The sequence below is a fragment of the Lichtheimia ornata genome, assembly GCF_029851405.1.
Source record: "Lichtheimia ornata isolate CBS 291.66 chromosome Unknown scaffold00001, whole genome shotgun sequence".
NCBI classification, from domain to species: Eukaryota; Fungi; Mucoromycota; class Mucoromycetes; order Mucorales; family Lichtheimiaceae; genus Lichtheimia; species Lichtheimia ornata.
Window position 1 is genome coordinate 834373 of NW_026695321.1, and position 20690 is coordinate 855062.

The window sequence follows — 20690 nt, forward strand, 5'->3', positions numbered from 1 at the left end:
ATGGGAAAAAAAAGAGCATCAAAGCGGGTATAATAAAATGTCGATTTCCCACGTAATTACATTTGCCGACATGAAGCCATCCTTGGCATGCTTTGTGCTTTATCATGGATGTGGTGATAAAGTGCTATCAACATGTTCATATGCATGGGGGAGAGGACCATATCATGATAAGGGTTCATCTGATAGACAATTTTGGTTCCGGATCGGATTAGGAGCCCTGGATGATTGATGTTGCCCATAGCGGCCCGATGATCATCCATTCAGTCATTGAATTTTCTTCCCTTGGCAACGTTTCATGCGTCATACGCTGTACTGAAAATCTCCCTCAATACCCCTCCTGCATGTATCAAATAGCACGTTTAAGAGAGGCTGGAAATGCTACAACAACGTGTAATGCATACGTCATACTGCAGCCATATTGCAGCAAAAATTTCTCATCCTTCAAGTGGCATCATTTTCTTGTTTGGCATGTTGCACAAGATGATCCAAAAATGGTCGTGCACAAAATGACCCAAGTTTTATCTAATCTACCTCGTAAAATTGCCAGCTATCCTGAGAGAAACTTTGAGGAAGCTATCATTATCGTCACTTTGGTGATAACGCTGAGCAGACAACCCGCGTTTATCTATGCTGCTTGAACTACCTTGCTGGCTGGCTTTGGAAATTAGATTACCAATTGACCTTGACGTAACAGGGTTGATGGCAAGCTTGAACAATTCAGGAAAGCACCAAACAACCGCTACCATCAACCGTACCAAAAGCATGGGAAAGTGCCAAACATGGAAAAGCATTCATTCAAGTGATCCAATTTATATGATCGATTTTTGCAATGCAAGTGTGTGATCGACAACGCCTAATGCTACTAATTTATTAAGCAAAACGAACATTCTGGGTGGATGGTCTAGTACTAAAATACTCCAAATCTTGGCGGGATCAAATAGCGTTGCATGGCAACAATTTCCTTGTACGCGACACCAGAAGAAGACTCAAACCTCACCACGCGTTTTTCATCAGCACTACCATATCCCATCCTATCGATACAACGTGCGTTTGTCGGTCTGCAGGTATCCAGGTCCGTAACGTAGTTGACGTGCTGCTTGTAGAATACATGACAACATGCCAATCTTCATCCCTTCGAGAATTGTGTCTATCCTGGCTCATGTTCCTTGACCGAGATCCTCATTCCCACCAATTACTACTCAAAGACGTATCAATATACAAGCGAAGAGGATGATATGAAATGATATCCGTACCACAAAGAATCCATCAAGGAAGACAATCAAATGGCACAAAGACAACAATGAATGCAAGGACTACGTAGATGATGAGTAATCTCAATCCACCATAAAGATTGCCCTTGAGACTTACCACAAGACGTTGATGGGCCTATTCAATCAAGTAAATATGAAATGTGTGATGATGTTGATGACAACAGGCTTGGATTCAGCGTTGACGTTATTGTCCATGTAAGAAAAGGAGGTCGTGATTGATGACAAAAGTGATCAAACAACTGCAACAACAAAAAGTGATTAACCCATATACTGCCAAGAAAGGAGATGATGCAAGTATGAGATAGAGATGCGTACCATCAATGCAGCTCCCACGTGTCAACTGCATGAACAGGGCTACCACGTACAAGTCGTCTTTTGGAATACAAGAATACCACTGGTGTTGTGAGCTGTCGCTGAAGCCGAGTCCGAGTCAAGGCAACGTCAAAGACATGGTGAGAATGGCGATCAAGAGGCTGTGCAGGTAGTTGAACTGATGGTGTTTTATTGGTGCATGCGAAGCGATGACTTTCCAAGAGCTGTACATGGAGATGAAGACGCGAGCTACTGTATACATTGAACGACATGCGAGGGTGATTGGGTGACCCAATGGTGGGAAAGGAATGTCGTCTACGAGTGCTGAAAGGTGTGCTGGGGAAAAGAAGCGCGTTGCTACGTCGTTCAGCGTTCCACCTTACGCTCTACAACAGCGCAGGATTGCTCTACTACTAGATTAGTCTCAGGCGATTACATAGAAAACATACCTTGATATCCTCGATATTCAATACACTTAATTTCTTGTTTCATGCATGAGTGAATGAGTGGATACACTGGCTGGGAACTGTGCGTGGACACATAGATGCCATCCTTACACAATGCGCCTTGTCAGGAATGATATGGGGCTTTCAGCTATGATTGTAAATGCAAACCTGCAGAAGGATGTCAATAAGTGGGGAGTACTTTACTCTTAGGCGCAGCTGTCATGAAAAGCCAAAAGAGGGCATATGCCGAGTATGATAGTGATACAGGGCAACTAGGTACATGATGTCATAGTGGCATGCCTGCAACAAGATGGACGCCACATATACACACACACAAGCACAGCCGCATGTTATTTGCCGAGATGCAACCATTATCGCCGTAGCATACCCTTTCCAAAAAGTCCTGCAACAATGAGTGGCATTGCATAGGATGCATGATCGCTGTTGTATCCTTTTGCAGCAACAAGTCCTATAATACATGTATGCTTGTAGACGTGAATGTACAGCATGCCATGGTGTATCCATCCATGTGTGTATGATGGGACCATGTTTAGCATCACGTATCGTATGGGATGTAGCCAAGTGGGGGACATCGTTCTTTCCTCAAGTCGCTGTGGAGCAGCTTGCTGTAACATAAAGTTCTACAAATACCGACGGCGTGCATTGGTTGACGCACAACAAGTTGGGACCAACTTGCCAAGAATGCAAAAAAGGTGTATTCTTCCATGTGTGTACGTGTGATGTTATTAATTAAGACCTTATGATACGTCGAGCAATGATCACATTGATTTGCGTAACGTGCGTGAAATGAGCAGCTCTTATGTACATCTAATACAAGCAAATAACTTGTTATGGTCAGGGTACGTACAACTCGTTACCGTTATGATGATAATAGAGAGGTCTACTACATGTGCTGCCATGATGTGTTGTTCGTCATCATTGTCCTGGGGCGTCATTATGTTCATTGAGCCATGCGGTGATATCAGCTGATAAAGAGGATATGATTCGTGTCTTGAAAGAAAATGAATGCTACGCGTGCCCCCTTTATCCTTTCCAGCTGACTCGTTGTACCTGGCATTATTGAGCAATGATGATGATGACCTCCTCCTTGCACCGCCGCCACGCCCCCTGCCACGAGCACAAAACATTTACATACCATGCACCTCTTTTTTGAATCCAAAAGTTTATTTTACAATCTTGTCAATGTCATCCGGATGCTCTGTTCTTGCTACCAAAATGTCCCGGTCGGTCAAACATCCGAGCAGCATGTGTGGGTAAACCGTAATGGGTTCCGTAAAGTGAGAATCCTTAAGCATGATCGAAAGCGCATGACCATCATCTCCATCTTCATCGCCACCACCACCACCTTCATCCGGCTTATTGAGCTTCACCAAGTCTATTGCTGTCGGGTCTTGTTCATCCAAATCAATGGTGTTGTTGTCAGGGATTAATTCTTCAAGAGGCGTCTTTTCCAGCAGATGCCGCACAAGGGAATCATGGTGTATGAATACGAATTCGAGTTTTCTTTGATTGTTGCGGTCAAAAGGGACCCAGGCTTCGTGGAAATGTTGGTTCTCAAATAGCCAGATTGCCATCAAGGGCTATGGATATCGGATGTGGTAAAAGTTTCAACAAGGTATAAAAAAAAAGTGAAAAAGCGGAAGGTAAAAAAAGTAAGCATTCATGTAGCTTTTATATATCATTTGTGTGTGATGCAGGAGATGAAGGGTCATTCATCCATTGTGTTGTGCCTCTCACCATGTGATCAACTCTACTTTTCTGGGAAGTTGACATGTCAGTCCGTGCCGCCGAAAGCGTCATTCATGTCAAAACAAAAGCCTCCCCAACTACGTAATTGACTCATGGTAGCTTTTCATCACAAATATGGTAGGCTCATCGATAGCTGCTTTTTTCATTTTTCTGTCCTTGATTGTTTACATTCGTCTCTTTTGCATCTTCTACCCACTATCCCATTCCTTTGTTATAAACCGATCTTATGGGTCCGTCAGGCTTGAAACAATGAAGGATTCCCCTAACATGTATACCACCACATGTTGTCGGCGCAAACCAGATTCCTTTGTACCACCATTGAATTCATGCCATGTATAGTAACATGTTGCCCTCCTTAACCCATAACATATCACCATGGTTTGTATGCACAAGATGTCGTTGTTAGATATAGCAATAAATACATGAATGAATGAAGTGGAATATGTTGTCTAAAAGTCCAAAGTACGCTCGCTGTCCTTTTTGATCAGCTCCAACATGCCTGGGGGCATCAATGGTTTCTTGATAGTCTTCTCTTGACCATCCTTGGTGGTGATGGTTTTGGTGATGGCGATATAACGGTAGGGCATGTTGACGGATTCATGCTTGGAAAAGTAGATCTCGGGGCTATCAATGTAAGGGATCTCATCAAGAGGCACTGATTACATTCAATGAGTCATTGTGCTCTTTGTATGATCATGATCATCCTCCACTCATTTACCTTTATCCACAGCCACACGTCTGGCTACATTGACAGCGGTGTCGGTTGACATTTGAATGGGACCAAGATGTCTTCCAGCAAAGCCGAGTTTACGAAGTTCCTTGGTACGATCTAAGCAAGCGATCGATCTGTCAGCGTACATGATCTATGCTATCATATCACCCCACTTCCCTTGTACATACCACGTGGGGGATCATCACCAAGGATACCACCAAACAACATGTACTTGAACTTTTCACCATCCTCGGGCTTAAGGGGTTCAGTGGCTGAAGGATCCAACAAGCATACTTCGCTGGGGTCAACACCGGGCAAGTGCATAACGTCTTCTTGGTGGCAATGAGCTTGCTTAAGGTCTTCGGGCATGCAGTTGTTGAGGACGTTTTCAGTCAAGCCGGAAAAGTACATGTCGTCTGCACCGCAAATTTGAATCATGTGGCGGTACTCGAGAGTGCACCATTCGTGCATGCCGTCTTCCATGTGCTCCACAATGAACTTCATGCTGGGCGTTGGGTGAAGGAAGGAGGGAAGGAGGGAGGGAGGGAGGTGATAGTATGAAAACAAAAAAAGATGCAGGCCTATTTTGACATCACATTTATGGGGTTGTTGTGGCTTTTACGCGCGTCATGCAGGTCCTTGTTGTACACACATTTGCCCGATTTCATTTTAGATTGGACACAAGATAACGCACATTGCATCCATCCAATTCTGCTTTCATATCATGGATGGCACCCTACCAAATTGTATTGATTCATTAGAGATGATCCCTTTACTTGATACAATAAACCCTCATTGTTCTTTATTGAAAGTGCGATACAATGGATGAATCTCTATAGAGTACTATGAGCGAATGAAAGAAAGCATTCCCTTATGTCTTTTGCATGGAGGCAAGCGGATCTAGAGTCGCAAGCAACCATTGATCCTGTATAAGCCCCATGGTGTGTAATGGAATCCTTCGTTTTTATGGTCGTGTGTGGTTGCTATGGTAATACAATACCCAGCAACAAGGGTTGTTGTCTCAATGTAGTATATGATGATCCAGGTAGAGGAGCCGACCGCTTATGCTGTAATAATGGATAATGTGAAGACGATGGAATATGTAATTAGGGGTATAAAAGAGTATCATTGAACACGTAGGAGCAAGATGATGAAGGCATGAGCCCATAAGGTACTGATAAGAATGCTGTCAGTGATGCTGTTAAGGTTGCTTAATAGCCTGTTGGATCTAGAAGAAGAGGTAGTTGGTACCATCAACTTTATTTGATGCTCAAAGAATCATTTTATAGTAGTCCATTGGAACTATCAACAGGTTTTTGTATGTAGAGGAATGACTTTAGCGTATGCTTTCCATAGCAGCTGATGGCTGTAGTAGATGCAACAAGAGGCTTTTCAATTCCAGTGCAGGCTTTACCGCTTTGGTCTCAGCTCTTTACCTTCACTCCACTCACTCACTCACTCACTCACTCACTCACTTCACTCTCCTCTTCCACCACCCCCCGATCGACGCAACAAAGATGGCTGACCAGGACGTGGATATGCCCATTGTACGTTGACCCATTCATCTCCCAAGAGCGTTCGACTGATTAACCTTGTATACGTCTTTTATAGGGCGAGTTTGATATCCCCTATGAGGAAGATCTATTGCGCAATCCATACTCGCTTCGCGGCTGGCTTCGATACATTGATCACAAACGCACTGGCACCCTTCAAGAGTTGACATTCATCTACGAACGCGCATTAAGAGAATTGCCTGGTTCCTACAAGCTGTGGAAGCACTACCTCGATTTGCGTCGTGAAAAGCTTACAGGCGTGAGTCCCGTAAAGTACGCTTCTCAATACACAGCTGTCAACAATGCATACGAACGCGCTTTGATCCTCCTCAACAAGGTATGATGATGATAACCTATGGAATACATGTGATAGGGATTGACACATGTTGTGTGTGTGTGTGTGTAGATGCCTCGAATTTGGTTGGATTATCTTGAGTTTCTCATGTCACAACCTTGCCTTACAAAGACACGCCGCACCTTTGATCGTGCTCTTCGCGCCCTTCCAGTAACCCAGCATGCACGTATCTGGGAAGTATACACCAAGTTTGCCGAGAAAGCAGGTGGTGAGACTACAATTCGTGTGCTACGTCGTTATATCAAGGTGAGTGATACAATGGATCTCATACATGTTTATGGTTTATTGACCTTTTATATTGGTAGTTGGAACCATCCTACATTGAAGCCTTTATTGAGCAATTGATGGAACAAGAACGATACGATGAAGCAGCATTGAAACTTGCCTCTATTGTCAATGACACCAAATATCAGTCTACACGCGGCAAATCACATTATCAGCTATGGCAAGAACTCTGTGAGCTTATGGTGAATCATTCGACTGAAATCAAAAGTCTCAAGGTGGAGCCCATCATTCGCAGCGCCATCAAACGGTTCACAGATCAAGTTGGTATGCTGTATTGTCGATTGGCAACATATTGGATCAACATGAGTCAGCTGGAAAAGGTGAGAGACAAGGATCATGATGATGGTAGATAGGATGATGTATTGACTTTTTATCCTAGGCTCGTGACATTTTCGAGGAAGGTATCACGACAGTCCTGACGGTGCGTGATTTCACTGCCATCTTTGATGCGTATGCCGAATTTGAAGAAGAGATGATCACAATGAAGATGGAAATGGCGGCTGAACGTGAAGCAGCGGGTGAAAAGGACGAAGAAGAGGATTTGGATTTGGACATGCGTTTGTTACGTTATGAGCGATTGATGGATCGACGACCGTTCCTGGTGAACGATGTGCTGTTACGACAAAACCCCAACAATGCGATGGAATGGGAGAAACGAGTGGCACTTTGGGGCAACAATAAGGAAAAGGTGGTGGAGACTTACACCCAAGCGATCCAAACCATCAATCCCAAACGGGCCCACGGCAAATTGCACGAGCTTTGGGTCAAATTTGCAAAGTTTTATGAAGAAGGCGGTGATCTCGATGGAGCAAGAGCTATCTTTGACAAGGCTGTCAAGGTCAATTACAAGACTGTCAATGATTTGGCTGAAGTATGGTGCGAATATGCAGAGATGGAAACACGGCATGACAACTTTGATCAGGCATTGGAGGTCATGGCACGTGCTACTGTGGTGCCACGTATACCAGGTGTCAATCCAAAGACAATCAACTATCACGACGAATCTTTGCCTGTTCAACAACGTGTATTCAAGAGCATGACACTCTGGGGCTTTTATGTGGATCTGGAAGAGAGCGTGGGTACCGTGGAAAGTGCCAAAGCTGTCTATGATAAGATCATGGATCTACGTATCGCCAATCCACAAGTGGTCGTCAATTACAGCAAATTCCTTGAGGAGAATCATTACTATGAAGAGTCGTTCAAGGTGTATGAGCGTGGTATCGAGATCTTTGGATGGCCCATTGCCTTTGAATTATGGAACATTTATCTTCAGCGATTCATGGAGCGTTATGTAAGTATACACGTTGCTGGGTATTGTGTTGGTATACTCATTGTGATTGTTTGTATAGGGTGGTTCCAAATTGGAAAGAGCCCGCGATCTTTTCGAACAAGCACTTGACAAGTGTCCACCCAAGTATGCCAAACCTATTATTCTCATGTATGGTAAATTGGAGGAGGACCATGGCCTTGCTCGTCATGCTATGCGTATCTATGATCGGGGTACTAGAGCAGTCTCGGATGAGGATCGGTTGGAGGTAAGAGACCCATGATGTCTACCATCTGCTGGTGTAACGGGATACGCATGACTAACAAACTTTATGTGTAGATGTTCAACTACTACATTGCCAAAGCCACAGCATCATTTGGCATTGTGGCAGCTCGTGAAATTTATGAACGTGCCATTGAAGCTTTGCCAGACAAGGATGTACGACCCATGTGTCTCAAGTATGCAGAATTGGAACGAAAGTTGGGTGAGATTGATCGTGCAAGAGCTATTTACGGTTACGCATCTCAATTCTTTGATCCCAAGGTACGATAAAGTTTTTTCCCTCTCTCCCTCTCCCCTTGATTACTAACTAGCCATGCTTTTACATCTACAGAATCAACCCAGCTTTTGGCAAACATGGCATGACTTTGAAGTACAACATGGCAACGAAGATACCTTCAAGGAGATGCTCCGAATCAAGCGTAGTGTACAAGCACAATATCAAAGTGCAATGTAATCACCCCCATCATTCCGTTTTGCAAGTTTTCCATATATTCAACTCAATAAGAACGATAATGCACATTTGTTTACAGCATGATGATGTGTGGTATCAGAGTGGTCTGGTGTCGTGGTACTAGTAGTAGTAGTAGAAGAAGAAGAGGGAGGAAGAGGAGGAGCAGGAACATCAACAGGAGATGGTTCTCGTGAGGATGGCACAGGTACTGGGGAGGAAGAAGATGAGGAGGGAGGTGTGGATGGAGATAACGTTGCCTGGTCTACAGTTTTACCGCGCTGTTTCGGTGAGCAAGTTCCGGAACGCGGGGATCGTGTTGAAGGTCTACGATTCTTGCTTGGTCGTTCATCACGTTGATTGCGCGATAATTTGGCCCAAACTAATAAACAATGTGATAAGCATTCATATCAACGTCGAAGGAATAGGATAAAACCTACTTAATCCGCATGCATTGCAAAGAGTGCGAGGACCTTGAAAAACAAAACATTGTTATGTTACTCAAATGATCTGAATTATGTATTTCAGCCAAGCCAAGACTTGACTAGTAGAGCTTGTTCCTCTTACCCATGGGACCTTTACGCCATTCGGGTGTCTCAGTGGTGTGACAAGAATGACAGTGCTTCGTTACTTCAGCCATCTTTGATTCTCCATCATTCATAGGTGGGCTTCTGATACTGTGGTGAGCCTTTGTGGATTGTATTGATATCATGCGCGACTTATACCTGTCAATCTGAGAATAACTGGTATATCAGCAATGAAGAAAAGAATATACCAAACAAGGGAATTGTAGACTCACCTGTGTAGTTGTATTCTCATACATAGCATCATTGTCAATGTTTCGTCGACGGGATTTGTGTCCTTGGTTATACGATACGCTAGCATATGGGAAACAAAGAAAGGTGTGTGTGTGTGTGCGTGTGTAAGAAAGAGTTTGACAAGTACGGCCGTGTGTGCGTATGTGTGCGTGTGTAGTTTGTCGTACCTGGTCAACGAAGGTGACATGCCGTCCTCATTAGAACGTTTTCTGTTAGCAATCATGTTGAATTAAGACAAAGAATATAAAAGGGATGCGGCAATGAGGGAAAAGAGAAGGTTGCGTAGAAACAAAGGCGAGAGAGAGGTTTTAAAAGTAAAAAGTGAACAAAGAAAGTGACAATATGGTAACACAAGACCAAAACCGATGCAACAAGGAAAAGAGAGACCTCCTTGGCTGCATCACTTTTGTTCCCATTCATCGATCTGCATTTGACACTCACTCTTTATCCCATTCCAATAGCTGTCATGTACATCAAACATGTGCTTTGTCACTTGAAAGGAGTAAACCCCATCATAGCTTACAATGATAGACCTCATCTACTACAACAATGTTGATCAATCATGCCATTACCATGGATAAATCAATGACGGATACTGTCAATAAAATTGATCAAATCGTTTCCCCCCCTTCTTGTTTCCCCTTGTTGATATTCCAAACATGTCCCCACCCCTTTATTTTCGTTATCTCATCACTTAGCTCGACCACAATACCCATGTGTGTCGTGTGTGTCTCATCTAGCACGCATCTTGTAACACATAACGCACGATGCGGGGAAATGAACTAATACTTGCAGATCAACCATCGGAGAGAGAGAGAGAGCGGTATCATTGGTATATCTTGAACGCAAGTGGTTGCTATGTAAGCATGTCATAAAAGATGCACCCCGCCCATCCAACCATTCCAAACATGATAATGAGTGGTAGTATCTTGCCATTGAAAAGAAAAAATTAAGGTTCCCAAAGGGGCGAGAGCGAAGTATGCAGTGTAACCGGCGCAATGGCCATGCCTTCTCCTTTCTTTGCTTTATCACACTACAACATCCTAGTATACACGCTTTACTCCAAGAAAAAACAATACGTAGTACGCATAGAGGTGATACACAACATGCCTGGTAAAGTTAGGGCAACATCTGTGCCCACCCTACGGCTCGGCTTGTGCCTCCGTGCACATGCATTTGTTGTCTTACATTGGAAACACAAGTGATGGTGGTGGTGGTGGTGGCAACCTTGGGTTCATACAATGAGAGAGATATACATATCACAGTAATCTTCGCACCATATTACCAATGCCAAATAGGCTCATATCGATTCTATCGATAGTCGCTTACCATTATTGTAGTAAAATTAAATGCTTGTTTGGGTGGTGGTGGTGGTGCTGAGATCGTCATCTCCGTATTACTCATGTCGGCCAAGCCCAACACCCACATATAGTTCTAAACCTTCTGCTAGTCGCCGTAATCTTAGCCAAGTTTAGTTTCGATTTCTTGGGAAGGTGATGAAGCATTATGCAGATTCATGATTTCCATTTTCATGGTAATACCCCTTTTTTTGGGCTCTCCTCGACACACACAACATTAGACTCAATAGTAAGAACATTGTCTATGCTGTGCGGTAAAAAAGATCTTGATAAGAGGCTAACGGCAGGAAAAGGTAATGTATCCTAGAGTGACAGATGCAGGAATCATGCCATTGTAGATGATATAGCTTTCTATAGAGCTGACTTTTGTATACACATAGCCCTTAACCCTCTCAAATTAACCGCAACCGGTTAATGCTGATGATCAATTTTTCATCCCTGGCCAATTCGATGATAGTTGTCGAGATACAAACTACCCTTAAACAATGGCCATAGGATGAAGCCATAGCAACGTAATGTGATGCATGGCAATCGATTCACAAGGTTCGTTTCCTTAGTCTAACAAAGCCGCTATGCTTCTGCAGCGTTTATTGTATATAGTGATCCTTGGGTATACAAGCACCTGATACAAGAAGAAAACTCTACTTCGCCACTAAATACGACGTTGTCACTATCAGCTTGCTGAATGCGTGCTTATATCGGCAAATTGAGCGATCCAAATACCGATCATGTCCAAATCCAGCGTTGTGGGATGCTAATTGAAAGAGAGATTTGATCCATGTTTATGGTTGCTACATCCAATGCAATAGATATCGTTCATGCATCGAGGACAAGTTGTCATGCTGCATGCATCACACTTTGCTCTTGGTGTTATCTCAAAGCATTCGTGACATGGCATGTTGTCGGGATCGTTTATGCTTGATCGGTGGAATTTGGCGATATCAAGAAGACGAGAAGGGCAAAACCATCGTTTCAAAGTGAGGGCTGGGTACGCTTTCTTGAGGGTTTTGACGAAATTATCACTGAGAGGCTTTTTGGGTCGTCCAAGCTCAAGGGTCAACGGCCTCTTAAGGGGATGTTTTCTGCAATAGATAATCAATTTGCGAGCAAGCTCAGTCTCATTCACAGGTGATCCTGTAATACGAATACACCGTACCAGCGTGTATTTTATCATAATATGGTACACACCCACGTGCGTGACGTTCGAATTGGAAACATCGACAAAAGAAGCATTGGAAGCTACATGAGCCAAAACACCATGTCTCAATGTATCATCGTTGATCTTGGTATCCTTGCTGTCAATACGAGACGAGCTAAACACGTCATATTTTGACACCACCTCTCGAAGAGATCTAGATGCTGCTGCCAATCGTGCGATGCTATCCATCCCAAGATAATCACACACATGAAGCAATACTTCAGAAGGCATGTGTAGTATCATCGTATGATAGCTAAGCATTTACTGATAGCACTTTGGTAAGCCCGTGTATGATAAATTTCGTAAACAGGGGCTTCAACTCACTTTGATGCTGAAAAAATCCGTAAGGTAAGAAGGGTGGTTGTGTACCGAAAGAGCGAAAGAAAAGGCTGTCTATGGTTTTGGATCAACAAGGCCTCTATCTCAACTTGCTAAAGTCACATGATATCCAATTTGCCATTTGCTTCTTCATGGCGCATCAAAGGTGCACACCAAAACCTAATCTATAGGCCGACTCAATGTTGGAAACCCCTATGACTATATTCAGTTGGCTCCAAATTACCGTGTTACTAGCAAGAGAGAGCACCTGATTTACGTGTTTCATCACAACGATTTAAGAGATAACAGCCGATCCATGATGAAATGGCGGGCAAAATGGATATGAAGCTTTTACCTTGCATATGTGTCTTAAATGTTTAACCATATTTACGTGAGCACACGCTTTCAAATTTCAACGAATCGGCGGCAATGGGCTTATAATAGTAACGTACAAGATACCACGCACAGCCTTTATCCTTATAACCCAGATCAATGGTTTAGGTGGTCTTGAGCCTATTAACATGATGATGGTAATACTCCTTTGCATGCGCTTTTGACTTCTTGGTAAAGAAAGGGGCAAGGATGCTTGGCAGCATTCACCTTCGTGAGACGCTGGTTGGATAGCAGTGGATGGAAATGGAAATTGCGCGCATCCTACTACGTAGATCCCGTTGTCCGGTATATCGGCCACCGAGATGTTTGGCTACAAGCACGTGTGTTATGATACGTATGGCACAAAAAGATAAAAACAGAATACCGGGGATCAAGCACGTTGAGTAAATCACACGAACAAAATCCAGCACTCGGCGCCTGATCCGCTCGCTTGTAGGTTTATCCAAATCAGCCATAGCAACCTTGCAGTATACTATCACCAATGATGTGTAGTATGCTTGTAATTGGTGTCGGTGTTGATGGTGGTGATGGTGCATGCATTAGAACATGCAAAGCCGAACATTGGTGCAGGAATGTATACATACAACTTGCATCATTGATATGGTTTCAGGTATGCTTTTGTCAAAGCTAAGCTTTTTTTTACCAAAGCAATGGGATGTATACTTGCCAGCAAAAAGCCAATGCTGTTAACATCCACACACGAGATTCTGGTTTTTCGACGCTGAGTTTTCAAGTGCCCAACATTGGCCAATGGTAATTGCACGGGAGAACGGCCAGCAGTTAATGCAGACGATTTTCGGCCCGTGAGTTGTCCTCCAATCAAAACCATCTCGGCAATCTGCCTCTAAGCTTATGGATCAAGAAGTTGTCCTTAGACAGCAATTTTCTTATGTTTGATTACACTATGATATCGAATGCACTTTTTTACATGATGCATCTCATACATACAATATGTAGATGCTATTGAGTCTTAAGATGCGTGTGTTGTATTAGTGCAGCGGCCAATGCGCCGAAAGATGAAAAAGCACAACAACATCCAACGTGATGATGATGGAAATAACCGTGTGCCACTTTCCTTCGGTTACTCGGACCGTATATGATCCCATTTACGCTGTGTACGGTCCTAATGGTTGTTTTTGGTCACGAAGCCGATGGTATATAAAGGAGCACGTACACAATCATTTTGATTCCCATTTGCAAAACACTTTAAACTCGTTCAACAACATGTCTCATCGGGCGGCCTCTACAGGGTCGTCACATTCGACATCGACAATCCAAGAAGTGACCATCAGAGAGAAATCTGAGCTATCGCTTCAAGGTGTAATCGATGAGAAACATTCCATACAAGAAACGTCTCCTATCCACCAGCCCTCTACTACTACTGCTAAGGATGAATCGGACGACAAGAAAAAGAAGAAGAAAAAGGAGCCATCTGTTCCCATTTATAAACTATTTAGATTTGCTACCAAACTCGACTTGTTGATGATCTTCATTGCCTCTATTTGCTCGCTTGGTATTGGTGCCTTACAACCAACAATCATTGTTATCTTTGGTCAATTCATCGATACGCTCACTGAAGCTATTCAAGCTGGTGAAAGTTTGGTGAGCGCCACCCACGATGTCGTTCTCATTTTTGTGTACTTTGGAACTGCCACCCTTGTTGCTGCATACATTGCCCAGTCCTTTTGGATCATGACAGGAGAAAACCAAACTCGACGGGTAAGAAAAAAAGTCATCCTAACTACGTATGAATCTTTGAGTCTTATACTTTTTTTTGTTACATACCTAGATTCGTGAGCTTTATGTTCATAGCATTTGTCGCCAAGATATGGGCTGGTTTGACAAAGCTGAAGAAGGTTCACTCACCACTCGTCTCGCTGCCGATACACAACTCATTCAAGATGGGTAAGTTTTTCGTGCAATCCCTCTTAGATGTATTCCCTCTAATCCTATCTCCTATCTTACAGCATCTCTGAAAAATTTGGTCTACTATTGACTGCCATTGCAGCTTTTATTGCCGGCTTTATTATTGCTTTTGTAAAAGGTTAGCAGCAAGAAGCAATTATTACAACTTGATGATATGGACTAACACATTCTTTTTAATAGGATGGAATCTCGTATGTATACTAACACACATTAGCAAAAACATGATGTCTTACGTCTCATTCCCTTCCTAGGCGGTGATCATTCTTGCCCTGTTGCCCATCTTGGGTGGCACTGGAGGTCTCATCGGATGGTTGATTTCCAAGTTTACCCTTGAAGCACAAAACTCGTATGCGTTAGCTGGTGCTACAGCCGAGCAAGTGTTGTATGGTATTCGTACCGTGTATTCATTCTCTTTGCAAGAACGGTTTGCCGCCCTCTATGCCAAACAACTTGTCAATGCACGTAAAACAGGTGTCAAACGTGGTGTATCCCTTGGATGTAAGTGTCATTCATCATTCGCATCTCTTTTCCTGTTGTCTCATCCATCATCTTAGTATTGTTTGGCTTCTTTTTGTTTGTCCTTTTCTGTACCTATGGCTTATCCTTTTGGTATGGTGGCAAGCTCGTTTCCGAAGGCAAGATGACTGGCACGGTAGGTTGACACCTTCCTCCCTTTCAAATCCGCATGTGAATTGATTTCTTTGTTTCTTTCTTCCTCCTTTCACATCCTTCCAATGTCTACAGCAAGTCTTGATGTCATTCTTCTCAATGATCATTGGTGCTATGGTGAGTATCTTGACACGAGACGTTACAGCATTCGATCGACTCACCATGCTCATGTACAACAGGCGCTCATGCAATTGCCTACCAACATTTCGGCTGTTTCCACTGCATGTGGCGCTGCATACAAGATCTTCTCCACCATCGACCGCATTCCTCCCATCGATGTCGACAATGAAGGCGGTATCAAACCGGCCACCGTTGTGGGTGAAATTGAATTCAAGAATGTCCAATTCAAGTATCCTACGCGACCTGGTATGTTCGAAACACCTTTGTTACACAGCATGAGCATACACCATTAACTCACATGCCACTTTGAAAAGATGTTACCATTCTCAAGGATCTCACCCTCAAGATCAAGCCTGGCATGACAGTAGCCTTCGTGGGTCCTTCTGGTTCCGGCAAATCCACCAGTGTCCAATTGATTCAGCGTTTCTATGACCCCCTCGCTGGTCAAGTTACGCTTGATGGCCATGATCTCAAGAACCTCAATGTCAAATGGCTCCGACAACAGATTGGTGTCGTCAGCCAAGAACCTGTTTTATTCAATATGACCATCCGCCAGAACCTTCTTATGGGCGTGGATCGTGAAGATGTCCCTCGTGAAGAGATTATTGAAGCCTGCAAGAAAGCCAACTGCCACACTTTCATCTCGCAGCTCTCGGACGGTTATGATACCCTCGTAGGCGAACACGGAGGTATGCTTTCTGGAGGCCAAAAGCAGCGTGTTGCCATTGCTCGTGCTATTCTAAAGAATCCTAGCATCTTGTTATTGGATGAGGTAAGATACACATTCAAATTTCATTGCATATCATCATGTATACTTATCAAATGTTGTCTTTGTATAGGCTACTTCCGCTTTGGATACCCAATCTGAACGTCTTGTTCAACGTGCTCTCGATGTCGCTGCTGCTGATCGAACGACCATCGTCATCGCTCATCGTTTGAGTACCATCAGAAATGCAGATTTGATCGTTGTCATGGACAAGGGCGATCTCGTTGAGCAAGGAACTCATGATGAACTCTTGGCGCTTGGTGGTGTTTACTCTGAACTCGTCAAGAAGCAGCAAATCGCTACCAAGCAAGTGGGTGGCACTGATGAAGACGAAGACAGCGATGAAGAGGCCATGATGCAAAAGGAGACTGAAGAACTTCTCAAGCAACAAAAGAAGATTGAAGAATTGGCAGCTGCTGAAAAGGACAACAAATCGGATCATCTTGTACGCATGAGCACCGTTTCATCCATTGATGCCTTTGAGCTTAAGCTTCGTAAGGAGAAACAAGAACGTAAATTGCGCATGAAGCAAAAGGCACCCATCGGCAAAATCATTCGACAAATGCGCCCTGAATGGCCACTCATTGCTGCTGGCATCGCTGGTGCTGCTATCGCTGGTGCCATCTTCCCCTGCTTCTCGCTCATCTTTGCAAAGGTTGTGGCAGTATTGGTCATGAGCCCACCTGATCAAATTGCACCTGGGCCATTAGAAGGAGGTAAGCATTGTTATTCAAACACGAAGATTTACACTTGATGATGATCTAATATTCAATTTTCTTATAGCAAACTTGTATGCCTTCGTCTTTGTCATGTTTGGATTGGCTTCTATCCTTGGTTTCTCAACTCAAATTGCAAGCTTCGAGGTCGCTGGTGAACGATACACGGAGCGTTTGAGAGCTGATATCTTCCGAGCTTATTGTAAACAAGAAATTGGCTTTTTCGACGATGAAGATAACAGTATGGGTGCACTCACATCAAAACTCGCTATCGATTCCAAGAATGTCAACGAAATGGTCACCAAAGTAAGTTGCTCACCTGCCCTTTTGTGTGTATGCATCCATGGTACTAACCACAATTTTAATCCTTGCAGGTATGGGGTGATGTTGCTCAAATCTGCTCCACTGCCATTACTGGTATGTTACAACCTTAACATTATGCATGAATCAACCACCATTAATGCATCATTTAGGTCTCGTGATTGCTTTTGTTTACAGCGCAGTGCTCACAGGATGCGTATTGACAATCTCGCCATTTATTGCATTTGCAAGCTACTTTGAAGGAAAGATCCACCGTGGATTTGAAGATGAAACCGCCAAAGCCAATGAACAGAGTGGTGAGGTTGCTGGTGAAGCTATCAAGGAGATCCGCACTGTTGCCGCATTGAACAAGCAAGCTCATTTCGAAGCCAAATTCAGTCGTGCTCTTGAACGTCCCCATCGCCTTGCCAGACGAAAGGCCTACTTGTCATCTATCGGGTTTGCTATGCAACAAGGCATTATGATGTATAGCAACGCCGTGGCGTTTTATGCTGGTGCCAATTTCATTGATCAAGGACGCATTGGCTTTGAAGAACTCATGGTTGTCATGATGGCTGTTTTGATTACTGCGTAAGTAGTAGTGCCTGACACAATCCTATCTCCATCTTTTCTAACAACAGGCATTTTGTTCTACAATAGCCAAGGATTGGGTCATGGAAGTGTTTTCACATCAACTTATGCCAAGGCCAAGAACTCAGCTATCGCAGCCTTTGAAGTACTTGAACGTACACCACACATTGACCCTGACCTTGAAGGCATGGAACCCGCTTCCTCCAATATCCACGGTGACATCTCATTCAAGGACATCACATTCAGATACCCCGCTCGCCCTGATATTCCAATCTTTGATGGTGAATTCAACCTTGATGGCAAATCAGGTCAAACCATTGCCTTGGTGGGTCCTTCTGGTTGTGGCAAATCGACCACTATTGGTATGCTTCAGCGCTGGTACGATCCTATTGATGGCACGGTTCGCTTGGATGAGCACAATATCAAGAACTTTACTTTGGGTAACCTACGTTCACACATGGCATTGGTTGGTCAAGAGCCCGTATTGTTTGATATGACCATTGGTGAAAACATCCGATTTGGTGTTGATGAGAACAAGCACGTGACTCAAGAAGAAGTCGAAGCTGCATGCAAGGCTGCCAACATCCACAAGTTCATTTCCGAATTGCCCGATGGTTATGACACAAGAGTTGGTGACAAAGGATCTCAATTGTCTGGTGGCCAAAAGCAACGTATTGCTATCGCTCGTGCGTTGATTCGCAAACCCAAGGTGTTGTTGCTTGATGAAGCTACCTCTGCATTGGATAGTGAATCCGAAAAGCTGGTGCAACAAGCTATCGATAACATTATCAGCGAAGGTGGTCGCACAACTATCACGATCGCTCATAGACTAAGTACTATACAAACAGCTGATTTGATCTGTGTGGTCAAGGGTGGACGCGTCGTTGAACAAGGCACTCATTGGGAATTGCTCAAACTCGATGGTGAATACGCAAGTCTCGTCCGCCAGCAATCTCTCAATGCACACTAGACTTTATATATGCAAAGACACTTTTTATCTATACACTTGTATTTGATTTGTTTTCCTAAGCTGTATTCAATAAACTTTAAACATTTATGCCGAAAGCATTGTGCATCTTCCCAAAATGATCGCTTGTGTGCCAATACACAACAGCTGTTTATAAGGTAGTCCGTGCGCAAATTTCATTTTCAATCATGATTTTGACAGCAATGAAGCATATCTTGTATAACCGTTTGCTTTCCAGAAAATCAAGCACTGACCATGTCGGATCGACGCAACCAGATTGAGTAACTCGGATAACAAGTTTTGACAGCTTCGTGCATTATCTGTGTAACTGCGAAGAGGAAGATGCATAATACATCACATGCCATGATGAGACAGTGACGATGTTAAATGACAGCATACGACATACACAACGTGATGCTCTCAGCCCTTGTTTAAACTATCTTCTCGAAAATAGCGTGTCTCATTGCAACCTACCTACCTACATAGCATGGCCGGTATCCAAGCAACAGGCTCCCCACCAGGGGTATCCTAGCAACAGGTGTATAGGTTATTATTACCATCATAACGTTGTCCTATATTGAGCAGGTAGGGAGGACACCTTCACAACGATGATCAAAAGTACACTTCTTTTACTATCCCACTCTTTATGTGGGTGGCAAATTCAAAAGCAAAATAAAAGGAATGCATTTATGGCGAGCACTCAAAGTTTAATACACATCCATGGAGGGATCTTATGACATGCTTGAGTAAGAAGCTTTATTCGGCATGCATGTTGATCTCATTCAATAACGTTGCATGTATCCTATAACCAACGGCTGGTCCAATATCAAATAGGTGTGATCTGATCGACAATTTGACAGCAGGGTGATGTGCAAGGAGGCGACAATGTTCGTGTAACATGGCTGTGTAGCATTTAGTGGCGTCACATAGGCATGTGAACATCCATGCTAGTGGCTATACCCTTTCTTGTCTTGGATTGTAATACACTTCTTTGCTGCGGCGTGGTGATGTAGTATTATGGTAGCTGCACAATGAGCACACCCTGGAAACGATACATGTATAATAAAGGTCCGGCTAGTCTCCTTTAAGCCATGTTGTATAGAAGAGGACTTGGAAATTTTTTACATGGGTAGAAAAGGGCATGCGTTGTACATGTGTAAGGAATGGTTTTGTTTTGAGCAACTTTTGGTTTCGTATGTGATGGGGGTTTGTGGATGAGAGAGAGTGCTTCATTGTGAGAAGGAGCGCGGTGTTAAGAGTGTAGCATCCCCGGAAGCGGGACAAAAACCAAGAACGGGCTACAACAAATGTCTTTTATCATTCGCCCAATCCTTAAATTCCGCAGGCGGCCCGATTTATTCACCAAAAGTGTGGAAGAAAAGGAAATGGGATCCTTTAAAGAGGATCAAGAAAGCCGACTGAAAAAAAGCATGTGAGCTGCAGCCACCATGTGTGTGTGATGAATGACGATAACGGGCATGTGATCAAACCGAATGGATCCCATCCGAGACATGCGTATCAACAACCCGTCACCATGATGTGTGTGGGCGTTATTGTGAGAAACCTTGGGTGGTGATGGATGTGGTGGCAGCAATCCAGTACGTGTACATACCATAATTGTGGTGACACAAATCGCAGCTGATTCCAAGTATCTTGCTTGTTTTTGTTCACTCACGAAGCATAAAGAATATCGGGTACCACTGTAGACTCATAGTAATCGAAAAATTGACGCATCCATTCCGCCACTATCCGTGTCTGATTGTTGTGGTCAACCTTCCTTTTATCGGTGCCACGCTATGTAAAAATCACACCCTGCTACTCCACGTAATAAAACAACAACGCCTTTTTG

At 43.6% G+C, this 20690-nt stretch overlaps 6 protein-coding genes across 6 annotated transcripts; 2 read left to right on the top strand and 4 right to left on the bottom strand.

Annotated features, from left to right (window-relative positions):
* Positions 1–3213: 3213 nt before the first annotated feature.
* O0I10_000309 (uncharacterized protein) lies at positions 3214–3624 on the bottom strand (the record flags this gene model as incomplete). Its single annotated transcript, XM_058480420.1, has 1 exon — positions 3214–3624. One exon carries the CDS (start codon positions 3622–3624, stop codon positions 3214–3216), a length of 411 nt encoding a protein of 136 aa, XP_058348943.1.
* A 624-nt stretch (positions 3625–4248) lies between these two features.
* O0I10_000310 (uncharacterized protein) lies at positions 4249–5015 on the bottom strand (the record flags this gene model as incomplete). Its single annotated transcript, XM_058480421.1, has 3 exons — positions 4249–4454; positions 4518–4628; positions 4700–5015. The coding sequence occupies 3 exons, from the start codon at positions 5013–5015 to the stop codon at positions 4249–4251; spliced, it is 633 nt and encodes a 210-aa protein (XP_058348944.1).
* A 1013-nt stretch (positions 5016–6028) lies between these two features.
* Positions 6029–8707, top strand: O0I10_000311 (uncharacterized protein; the record flags this gene model as incomplete). The annotated part of the gene is made up of 8 exons (XM_058480422.1): positions 6029–6058; positions 6123–6401; positions 6471–6665; positions 6725–7024; positions 7084–7995; positions 8054–8239; positions 8311–8514; positions 8585–8707. The coding sequence occupies 8 exons, from the start codon at positions 6029–6031 to the stop codon at positions 8705–8707; spliced, it is 2229 nt and encodes a 742-aa protein (XP_058348945.1).
* Positions 8708–8745: 38 nt separating this feature from the next.
* Positions 8746–9742, bottom strand: O0I10_000312 (uncharacterized protein; the record flags this gene model as incomplete). Its single annotated transcript, XM_058480423.1, has 6 exons — positions 8746–9083; positions 9142–9174; positions 9269–9369; positions 9427–9434; positions 9501–9579; positions 9687–9742. The coding sequence occupies 6 exons, from the start codon at positions 9740–9742 to the stop codon at positions 8746–8748; spliced, it is 615 nt and encodes a 204-aa protein (XP_058348946.1).
* A 1889-nt stretch (positions 9743–11631) lies between these two features.
* Positions 11632–12554, bottom strand: O0I10_000313 (uncharacterized protein; the record flags this gene model as incomplete). The annotated part of the gene is made up of 3 exons (XM_058480424.1): positions 11632–12328; positions 12400–12468; positions 12517–12554. 3 exons carry the CDS (start codon positions 12552–12554, stop codon positions 11632–11634), a joined length of 804 nt encoding a protein of 267 aa, XP_058348947.1.
* A 1456-nt stretch (positions 12555–14010) lies between these two features.
* O0I10_000314 (uncharacterized protein) lies at positions 14011–18844 on the top strand (the record flags this gene model as incomplete). Its single annotated transcript, XM_058480425.1, has 14 exons — positions 14011–14505; positions 14576–14691; positions 14754–14830; positions 14893–14903; positions 14964–15210; positions 15267–15364; positions 15457–15498; positions 15561–15747; positions 15816–16273; positions 16341–16983; positions 17051–17289; positions 17358–17400; positions 17457–17874; positions 17944–18844. The coding sequence occupies 14 exons, from the start codon at positions 14011–14013 to the stop codon at positions 18842–18844; spliced, it is 3975 nt and encodes a 1324-aa protein (XP_058348948.1).
* Between the last annotated feature and the right edge of the window lie 1846 nt (positions 18845–20690).